The 10682-nt window shown below is 39.7% G+C and overlaps 1 protein-coding gene across 1 annotated transcript in view; it reads left to right on the top strand.

Moving 5' to 3' along the window:
* CSMD1 (CUB and Sushi multiple domains 1) overlaps window positions 1–10682 on the top strand; it is a 611399-nt gene that overhangs the window by 466783 nt on the left and 133934 nt on the right. The window contains exons 37-38 of the mRNA XM_028481319.1: window positions 1679–1867; window positions 9420–9597. Coding sequence (XP_028337120.1) covers window positions 1679–1867; window positions 9420–9597 — 367 coding nt within the window. The remainder of the gene's footprint in view (window positions 1–1678; window positions 1868–9419; window positions 9598–10682) is intronic.

Below are 10682 nucleotides of genomic sequence, written 5' to 3'. Positions count from 1 at the left end.
AAAACAAATATCGTATATTAATGCATATATGTGGAACCTAGAAAAATGGTACAGATGAACCGGTTTGCAGGGCAGAAATTGAGACACAGATGTAGAGAACAAACACCAAGGGGGGAAAGCCACGGGGTGGTGGTGGTGGTGGTGTGATGAATTGGGCGATTGGGATTGACATGTATACACTGATGTGTATGAGATTGATGACTAATGAGAACCTGCTGTATAAAAAAATAAAATAAAATTCAAAAAAAAATAAAATAAATAAAATAATAAATAAACACTAGATGATGACCTGGTGAGATTCCACTGCTCTGAAGTGTGCATGACCCTCCCACCAGAGCAGGTAAGAAGATGTTGACAAGGCAGCTGATTTAGCTTTAAGATTCGATATTATGACCAAACTCAGGTTTGGCTGCTCGCCACTCAAAGGCCAATAATCAAGAGGCAAGTGTCAGTAGAAAGGAAAGGTGCTTTAATCAGAGAAGCCGGCAATCTGGGGAGAAGGTGGACTCATGTCCCAAGACCAACTCCCAAGATTCTGCTCAGTCATAACAGTTTTTAAAGGGAAAAGGGCGGGGGGAGAATCTCCGTGAGTCATCAGGCAGGAGGTTGGGTTCTGCATCACTGTCCATTACGTGCAGACCAGCTGACTCTCTCTTCAGATGTTATCTCGGCTGCATGACCTGCCTGCAGGATTGCTAAGTGGGCTCTTAGGGGGTGGAGAGCTAGTCATTCTTTAACTGCTTAATTCCTCATTCTTACCTGTTTTAATCTAGGAAAAGAATCAACAGGTTAGGCAAGGCATGGTGTGCATTCTTGAGAGCATAAGTCAGGAGTTATGTTCAGTTGCCTAGTGATCTCATTCCTATAATCAGGTTAGAGGGGAACAGAAATGAGCAAACAGGAAAGGGGCAGAAGAGCTGCTTTCAATATCAGGAGATTACACCTAATTATGCATTTGTTAACTCTCACTGATTTATGTGTACATTTTTGAATTACACAGTCTGCAAACATTTATTATCCATTAACCTACCTAGAGTTTATTTTAGGGAACACAAAAGACTTAGTGATATAGTGATAAACCACAATAAACAATGTATTATAAAGAGATTGTACTGATAGATAGTAATGGCTAGCGTAATGATTCTACACTTCTTTTTAAGGAGAAAATTAAGAAAACGAAATGGATTTCTTTATTTTATTTGCACTGAACATTAACTGAACTCAACAAAACAACAACCTGTTTCCTAATTAGAAACACTTAGAAAGGAGTGCTAGGATGGTTTTCTTTTAAATTAGAAGAAAACCATTTAGGTCCGTGTTCACCTGACGTTCTTTATAAAGGCATTTTTTTCTTATCATCTATATTTCTTGTTTTGATTAAATTCCCTGCATACATTTTTTTTCCAAGGTAAGCATTGTCAAATTTATTTTTGGTATGGGCTATGTAACTTCTAAAGCATACAGTAAGTGTTCATTAAATGCAAATTGTTATAATTCTACTACTACTAATAATTACTGTCTTAACTTAGGATGGTAATGGGCAACTTAGTAAAGACCTTGTTTAAAACTCATATCTAAAAAGTTCACCCTAAGAAGCTACACGCCATCATATCCCTCCTCTGATTCCAGACTAATTGCACTTGCTATTCCTGAGCTGGGCTCTGTCTGTCTGTTCCAGCCTATGGATTACAGAACTGCCCAGACCCGCCGCCTTTTCAGAATGGGTATATGATCAACTCGGACTACAGTGTGGGGCAGTCGGTATCTTTTGAGTGTTATCCTGGGTACATTTTAATCGGCCACCCAGTCCTCACCTGTCAGCATGGGATCAACAGAAACTGGAACTACCCTTTTCCAAGGTGTGATGGTAGGTTAATCACTTTTCTTGGAAGCGATTTAAGTTTTCATATGTATAATGGTGCCTGAAATATTAAATGAATGTATTTGAGAATTCATTAATTTGTTCAGCAAATTTTTATTGGGAATCTATTATGTTAAACTCATTCTACTTAGTACTTCAGGAATATATCATATGCCAGTAAGGTAAAAAAAAAAAAGTGAATAGGTCTTGCCCTCAAGGAAACTAGAAGGGTAACAGAATAATAAACCTGAATATTTACTATGCAAAATCAGGCACAAAGAGCATTTTGATGAATTACAAATACAGAAGATGGTGTTTGCTTGGAAAATCTTTATGGCTTGAGCAGTGCTTAGTTTTACAGTGGTTCCATCAAATTGCTGGATTAGAGGGGAAAAGAGTACTTTATTTCACTTTAGATATTTTCTATTGTTTACCTTTTATAATAATCATATATTGATTTTGTATTTCAGAAAACTGACTTTATTTGTGTAGTTGGCCTTGAAGGACACGTTCTATTTTGCTACTCAGAGATAGAGACCATCCCAGATAGAAGCAGTAGTGTAAGCAAAGACATAGTGCAGGAGCAGTCTTAGGAAAATATTAAGTAGGGTCCTTTACTAGTGCATGAAGATCAGATCTGCTTTCAGTGAATATCCCTAGTCTGAGCAGAAATCACTTCTTTAAAGCTTCTGTTTGGCTGTCTAATTTTTATGATGACTCTGAAATTTTTACAATATGAAGTTAAATAGATCAAGCACTTTGTTTATGAAGAAAGCATATGAAATAGAAAAGTTACCATAAACCTAATGTTCTAACATTATAAATACAGTACCTCTGAATGAAAAAATAATGAAGTTACCAACTCTGTGGACTTTTGAAATGCTAAATACTTATATCCCAGGGGCAAAAAGGGAAAGGCATCTGGCTGTGTTTGAATTTCTACTGAAGAAGTAAAAAAAATAAAAGCAAATTGGTAGACTTTTTAAATCATATTTTTCACCTGTACTTTTCCATTCTTTATCATTATATAAACAGTTGTAAAAGAAAAACAGTCACTGTATTTTTTTTAAATAGTTATTTTAGTTGACTACAAATTTAATAACATAAAATAGCATTTAAAATTATTTTCTAAAACTAAGAATAGCAGTAGCATATCTGGTATTTTTTATTAACACACTTTAGAAACCTTTTGTACTACTCACCATTTAAAAATTCATTTATTTATATATATAAATTACTTTGAATTGTCAGGATTGAAAGCCCTTTTTACTTGCAATTTTTGCCGGAATCCTTTGAATTCATATGTAAATAGGAGACTCCTTGGCTTGATATCAAAAAATAGAAATATGTATTTAATTAGATTTCATTGCTTTTTCAAATCCAACTTTCCAACATGGAAATAACTGCTGGCTTAGAATTATTTTGTCAGTGTGAAGATAACAAGATATATCTTTTTGGATGATACATGATGTATAATACTACCCAGAGTTGGTAGTATTATAAAATCCCCCAGACATCCAAGACAGCCCAAGACTCCTGGTACCTCGTGAAAGTTCCAGGGCTGCCCCCAAGCCACCCTGAGGCTGGATAATTTACTAGTAGGACTCACAGAACTCAGTAAGCTACTATACTCAAGACTGTCGTTTATAACAGGAAAAAGACATTAAAATCATCCAAGAGAGTGATGCACAGGGTGGAATGTAGGGGGTGCCTCACTCTCAGGAATGACCTGTGACAACATGCATGGAGAACGTCCGCCCCGGGCAACTCAGCTGGGCCTTCGTGCCCAGAGTTTTTATTGGGTCTCCTCCATGTAGGCATCACTGATGACTGCTTATCTAGTCGTTGATAATCACTTTCCAGACCAGCTGATATCCTGTGACCCAAAGGCCACACCCTAAATCGCAGGGCTGGACCTTCTGGCAGGCCAGCCCCATCCTAAGACTAAGGGGTGTGGCCAGGCCCCCAGGAGAAACAAAGACATTCCTATCAGGTATGGCAAAAAGTTAACTCCTAGAACCCAGGGCAAATGCCAGACCTTTCTTTAGGCAAGGTCAAATTCTTTACTGCGTAGATACTTTTACCATCATGTCTCTCTTCATACCTATAATGTCATAGAAAGAATAAAAAATCAAAACATAAGATCCACGTAAAATTCTTATGTTGTAAAGCAAGTGTTCCAAGATAGTTTAAATGTCTTCCATATTAGATTCTCAAAAAATAACTGGGGGGTGTTATTTTAAAACAAAAGTTATTTTATCTAGAAAAGGTTGCATTTCCAAAAAGTTAAATTAAAAAGTGTCCTATTTCCTGAGAATGGTGGGCTGTTCAGATGCCTATCAGCGTTCAAGTAAACTACAGTTAGGCCCCTCACGGGACACCAGCAGAGGCTCTGATTATCCAATATCCTCACCTAAAATGTATCCTGTTAACACAGAGTGGTTTGTCATTTCAGATTTATGCTTGGTATACAGGGCAAGTGTACTGAAAAACGGTCTTCAAAGGTCCAGCCCTGTAGACTTCATCTTAGGAAAAAAAAAAAAAAAAAAAAAGATACTCTGAACAAGTTCTGGTCATCTTTATTAAAAACTGAGCAATTCAGACAATTAAAATCCAAGAATTTTAAATCTTAAGCCATCAAGCTTCACAAGTCTATATTAAATTGGTTTGTATGACTATGCTGCTAGTTTGCATAAGAATCTGTTATGTAAAATTAGTATATTCTGAATTTATCTGAAAAAAATCTGGGCTACAAGTGTGATCTTATTAAAATAAATAAATGAAAGTATATCTCTGAAAGTGACTTGAGAAATTTAAGCCATTATTTTTACCATAACTTAAGAAGTCTCAATTTTTAAAAATGGGTTATACTTGTTAAAATATGGTTAAGAAGGCTGTGGCTTATTAATTTACTAAATGTAATTTCATAATTAACTATACATCTACACTTAGGTATATAGTTCAAAATTTAAAGTATTTTATTGACCTAATTAATTCTTTAACACTGAAATATTTATGTAGATATACTTCTAAGGTCTTTTTAAAAAATTTTAACCTGGTGGTAATATCCACATCCGGTGAGACATTCAGGTGATGCCTCACCCCCATCATATTCAGTATATCTAAGCTGTCTCTAGAACTTGATGGAAATAGACAGCTTAATCATCTGTATGTACTTATTTTCCTCTGGAGAAATACATATAGAAATAACTTGAGGGCTTTGATGGGCTGTGCCTCTCACAGCAGTCCTTCCTCCCAAACTCAGTGCTTTATTCTTAACATAGATGTATGTGTAAAGAGTTACATGCAGTACTCCTACTTCTGACACTTCTGGCCACCAGTGTGTGAGCTCTTCCTAAGCAAGCAATTCTGTGACACCAGATGGATGTCCTACACGGGAACTCAGTTCTGATGCTGTCTCCCTGGTGACGGCTTCAGACCCCCAGGTTACAGACTCAGTCCCACAAGACTGCCCCCCGTCCCTGCCCCAACTTCCGATGTAAATCCAGGTTGTCACCTGTACTTCTGATAGACGGCAGATTCCCATTGGCTGGAGCCACTGAACATTTTACTTCCTAGGTAACTAATTATCAATACAAAGGATATAGCCCAGGAACAGCCAGATGGAAGAGACGAGGGGGCCTGCCGCCCTCTCCAGGTGCTCCATCCCACCCCCCACACAGCCCCACCCTTCCACCAACCTGAACCTCTCTGGACCACCCCTCCTTTCTTTTCTCTAAAGGAGGATTCATCACATAGGCACGATTGATTAAATCCTGGGCCCTTAGGTTGGAGATTAAGTCGACCCCCCTTCCTCTTCCCTTCCCAGAGGTGGAGGTGGGGCTGAACCTCCAGTCACAGGTTGGTTCCCCGGGCAACCAGCCCCCAGGCTTCAGCGCTTTCCAAATCACCGTATTAACATAAACTCAGGTGTGGCTGGAAAGGGGCCTGTTATGAATAATAAAAGACAGTTTGATCTTCATCACTTTGGGAATCCTGAGGGTTTTAGGAGTTCTGTGCCAAGAACAGGGAAGAAGCCCAGAGCTGCATGTATTTCTTCTTATAAGTCGTGCTGCCTCAGTGTATGCTCGTGGATACATAGACCAATACGCGTGTGTTGACTCTGGCCCCTGGGGTGGAGGGGAGTGCGGCATCTGCATCACTCCAGTTGCAAAGTGCAGTGCACAATACCCCGATGGTCTGTCTCCTGGTTGGTGGGTTGTCTGCCCCTCCTGCTGGGGCCAGGCTCCTTGGCAGACAGGTGGTTGGCTGTGGTACAGGGACCCCTCCTGGGACTGGACGCTCCCCACTGGGCTCGTGACTGATCTCCCCTGGAGGGTCTTCTTTGAATCTCACCCTCAGGGAGAGCATGGGGGTGGATGCACTTCATGTGGGTTAGATCACAGGTTCACTGTTGCTTCAGAGTTCACCTGAGATGCTGCTCAGACATAGAACACTCAGAATACACCTTTGGTGCCACGAAGGGGAGGGGAAAGCCTCTGGGGAGAGATCCTGGACAGGCCAGAGAAAATGGAGAAGCAGCTTTGACTCACTGTTGTAGGGTCGTACGTTTTCTCCCTACAGGCCACACGGCAGGATTTTGCCTTGAGAAAACGTTACATGTGCACTGACAGTATTATTACCCAAGTTGAATTTTATACTTATGTAGCTTTTAACATCTTTCCTCATCACAACACGGTGTGCAGTGAGGTCTGCAAGGGCAGGGACGCGGTGTCTGTGGGTCTTTGCTGTATCCCCAGCTCCAGCCCCGCTGCCTGGTACTTAATAGACTCTCAGTAAACACTCATTGAATACCTGAGTGAAAGGATTTGTTATTTGAATATCATAGGTAAATCATGGCAAATATATTAAGTGACATAATGTCAGAATGTGTTTTCCCAAGAAAATAACCATATCATTTATTTTGACCTTTAAGAGGTGGGCACCATGCTTTTTGTTTGTTTGTTCTGTTTTGTTTTCTTCCCCCCAATGGAAAGGGTACTACTCCATATAGTGTGGTTTTAGATGCAAATTAAAGAGTCAAAATGCTAAAGGGAAATCTTAGAGTTATAAATCAATACCAAATGAATAACCTCCAGTCACACATCAGGTATGTCAGCCCAGTGGCTTCAACACACATTTTTTTTTAACATCTTTATTGGAGTATAATTGCTTTACAATGGTGTGTTAGTTTCTGCTGTACAACAAAGTGAATCAACTATACGTGTGCATATATCCCCACATCTCCACCCTCATGCATCTCCCTCCCACCCTCCCTATCCCACCCCTCTAGGTGGTCACAAAGCACCGAGCTGATCTCCCTGTGCTATGCGGCTGCTTCCCACTAGCTATCTATTTTACACTTGGTAGTGTACATATGTCCATGCCACTCTCTCACTTGTCCCAGCTTAGATTGCTGGATCATATGGTAATTCTATTTTTAGTTTTTTAAGGAAACTCCATACTGTTCTCCATAGTGGCTGTATCAATTTACATTCCCACCAACAGTGCAAGAGGGTTCCCTTTTCTCCACATGCTCTCCAGCATTTGTTGTTTGTAGATTTTCTGATGATGCCCATTCTAACTAGTGTGAGGTGATACCTCATTGTAGTTTTGATTTGCATTTCTCTAATAATTAGTGATGTTTAGCAGCTTTTCATATGCTTCTTGGCCATTGGTATGTCTTCTTTGGAGAAATGTCTATTTAGGTCTTCTGCCCATTTTTGGATTGGGTTGTTTGTTTTTTTGACATTGAGCTGCATGAGCTACTTGTATATTTTGGAGATGAATCCTTTGTCAGTTGCTTCGTTTGCAAATATTTTCTCCCATTCTGAGGGTTGTCTTTTCGTCTTGTTTATGGTTTCCTTTGCTGCGCAAAAGCTTTTAAGTTTCATTAGGTCCCATTTGTTTATTTTTGCTTTTATTTCCATTTCTCTAGGAGGTGGGTCAAAAAGGATGTTGCTGTCAGCACACTTATTTTTAAAGTGTTTTCTATTCATTGTCTCACTCATTTTCAATCTCTCAATTATTTGTTGTCCTTGTTTATTGAGATCCAAGCCCAGCAATGGGATTAATGCAAGGAGGTTGGGTGGGGGTGGGGACACAGTCCCTGACTTCTGCCTGCTGACATTAGTCTAATGGTGAAGAACAGCTGGCCGTGAACTGTAGACCACGGCCACCTGGAGCCCAAGCCATCAGGAGAGACTTTCAGGGGGTGGTGACATTTGAGTTTTGAAGGAAGAGACCAGTTCACTGGGCAGCAAGGTAGGAGAAAAGCATGTGGGCTTTTCGTGCAGGTGGACAAGGGCATGACGTTTGCAGCTGAGAAAAACTATGGCATCTTCAGGGTACACCGTAGCTTGTTGTGACTGCAACGTGGTTTCTGGCCCTATTTTAAAGATTATAAGTATCTGTATACTTTGTTTTGCTAGGTTACACGTCAAGGTCTGTCTGACTCCAAACCCCACTTATAATTATGCTATAAAACTTGTAAAATGTTCTCCACAGCCCCTTCTAATGAATTTACCCAAAACTCGGGCTGATTCAACCTACTTGACACTGGTACTTTTTCTAACCCCTTTGAAATCAGTGTGCATCTGTATAGTTAATGTGTCACATAGTGCTTCATGGTATTTCATCAGTCATCATTTTGAATTGTTTTTGAACTTTTAATAAAAATGTATTTCAGCTTATTCACTCCACCTAAATTTTATGACTTTTGTGGCAAATATTTGAAAACCTCACAAGATTCATGTTAGTAACACACTCTTATAGCATCTATTGGCTTTTAGTTTGACTAAAAAGTCTACTTGTCTGTGACTTTGATGTGTTATTCTACAATCTAAATTAAAGAATACGTCTCAGATTTTCTGCTCATGTATGGTCATTTCATTTTTCCATAAAATAAAATAATTTCCATGGCAACAGTGATGATCCCTTTATTAAGTAAAATAAAAATGGACTCTGAGTATTGGGATTCTTCACATCGTTGATAGCTGGTGAGATATGGGAGCGCTTCTATAAAATACCACTTACGTAATTTTAATCTCATTTCTCCAGGTGTAGATCTAAGGAGAATTGATTATGTCTTTGTTTCAAGGCAAATAGACTTAGATGCTTCTCTTTTAGAAAGTTTAAATAGGCTTTAGAAATCTCACTTAAAACAAAAAAAAATTGTCTTTCAGTTAAATATTTATGCATAATTTCAGCATCCCTTGCATCGGATGGTCCAACGGATTATCGTCTCAGTCACAGGAGACAACTGACTAAGGGTTTTTTCTTTCTTTTTAATTATGTGGAAATGACTTTATCCTAAGGGTATTTTGAATGTTTGGAGAATATATTAAATGAAACCTAGATAACGTAGCTAAGAAGTATAATTCTTCCAAGGTTTTAAGACTTTAGGGGGATTATTTTGACAAAGTAGTTACTGAGAGATATTTCACAATTATTTCTTAGAAGGAAAATTTTGCCTGAGGGACGTTAGAGCCTGAGAAACATTTCACCGTATCCTTTGTAAGTGGACTGTGTGGGCTTGATTTTCTTACTTCCTTCTCAGCTCCTTGCGGGTATAACGTGACATCTCAGAACGGGACCATCTATTCCCCTGGGTTTCCAGACGAGTACCCCATTCTGAAGGACTGTGTCTGGCTCATCATGGTGCCGCCCGGTCACGGCGTCTACATCAACTTCACCTTGCTGCAGACTGAAGCTGTCAACGACTACATCGCTGTTTGGTATGAGAACCTTCCCTGAGAAACACCATCTGTCGTTGTGATAAACCATTCTTGTAACCGCTGACGTGTCACTTACATCTATTTAGAAATGGAGTAGTTAGGTAGATATCAGAAAGGAAAGCTACCAAGTAAATCTAGAAATACAGAGAATAAACCTTATGTACTGTGTTTGAGTTTTACCACATGGTAGATATATTCAGGATTACTCTAGATATAGGAGATTATCCCATGCTTATTTTATTTTTCATTTTTGTTTTCTGTTTCAATTTTTATTTATTTATTTATTTGACCGCACCACGCAGCTTGTGGGATCTGAGTTCCCCAACCAGGGATTGAGCCTGGGACCCTCTGCCATGAAAGCACAGAGTCCTAACCACTGGACCACCAGGGAATTCCCTGTTTTATTTTTCATTTTTAAGTGTGGTGGCTTTTTTTCCTGAAAGAAAAGCTGATAGGATCATTTGCCATTATAAGAATTTGATGCTTCTAGAAATGATTGCAGAAATGATTACACACAGCTTTCTCTCTGTGCTTTATAAACCTTGCAGAACTGCCCTCCCATGTGCTGTGTAGGGGATACTAGGTGGGGATGTAGCCCTGGCTCCCTATTGAATGAGCCACGTGGTCTGGATAAGTGACTTAAACTCTCCTTGACTAAATGTTCCTATCTATGGGAATGACTATTCTTACCTTTGCATTTGGAGGTTAGAGTTTATGGGGGAAATGGGAATGACAATTTCTCTGTCAAACTACGGTAGAAAAAATAGAGCGTACCGTCGGGGCATGACCCAGAGTTGAAGAGCCAGGATGTGCTTTTGGAAGAAACTGCACTGAAAACTCAAGGAGTAATCACACTTAACAAGGTTGTGTGTGTGTGGTGTGTGTGTGTGTGTGTGTGTGTGTGTGTGTGTGTGTGTGTGTGTTGGCAAAGTTGTCGTAAACGTAGTGGTTGTTCAAGTTATTGGAAAATCTGTAAGGCAAGAGAACGGGGAGAGTTGCAGGCGTTGGGAGACACCAGGTGTGGAGTGGCTGAAGTCTCGTGAGAGCCCAGAGAGAAGAGGTGACCTGGCCAGGTAAGCAGGGCA

The sequence above is a fragment of the Physeter macrocephalus genome, chromosome 20 (assembly GCF_002837175.3).
Source record: "Physeter macrocephalus isolate SW-GA chromosome 20, ASM283717v5, whole genome shotgun sequence".
Lineage (NCBI taxonomy): Eukaryota > Metazoa > Chordata > Mammalia > Artiodactyla > Physeteridae > Physeter > Physeter macrocephalus.
The sequence above is the reverse complement of the archived record's forward strand: the minus strand, read 5'-3'. Positions and strand labels throughout refer to the sequence as shown.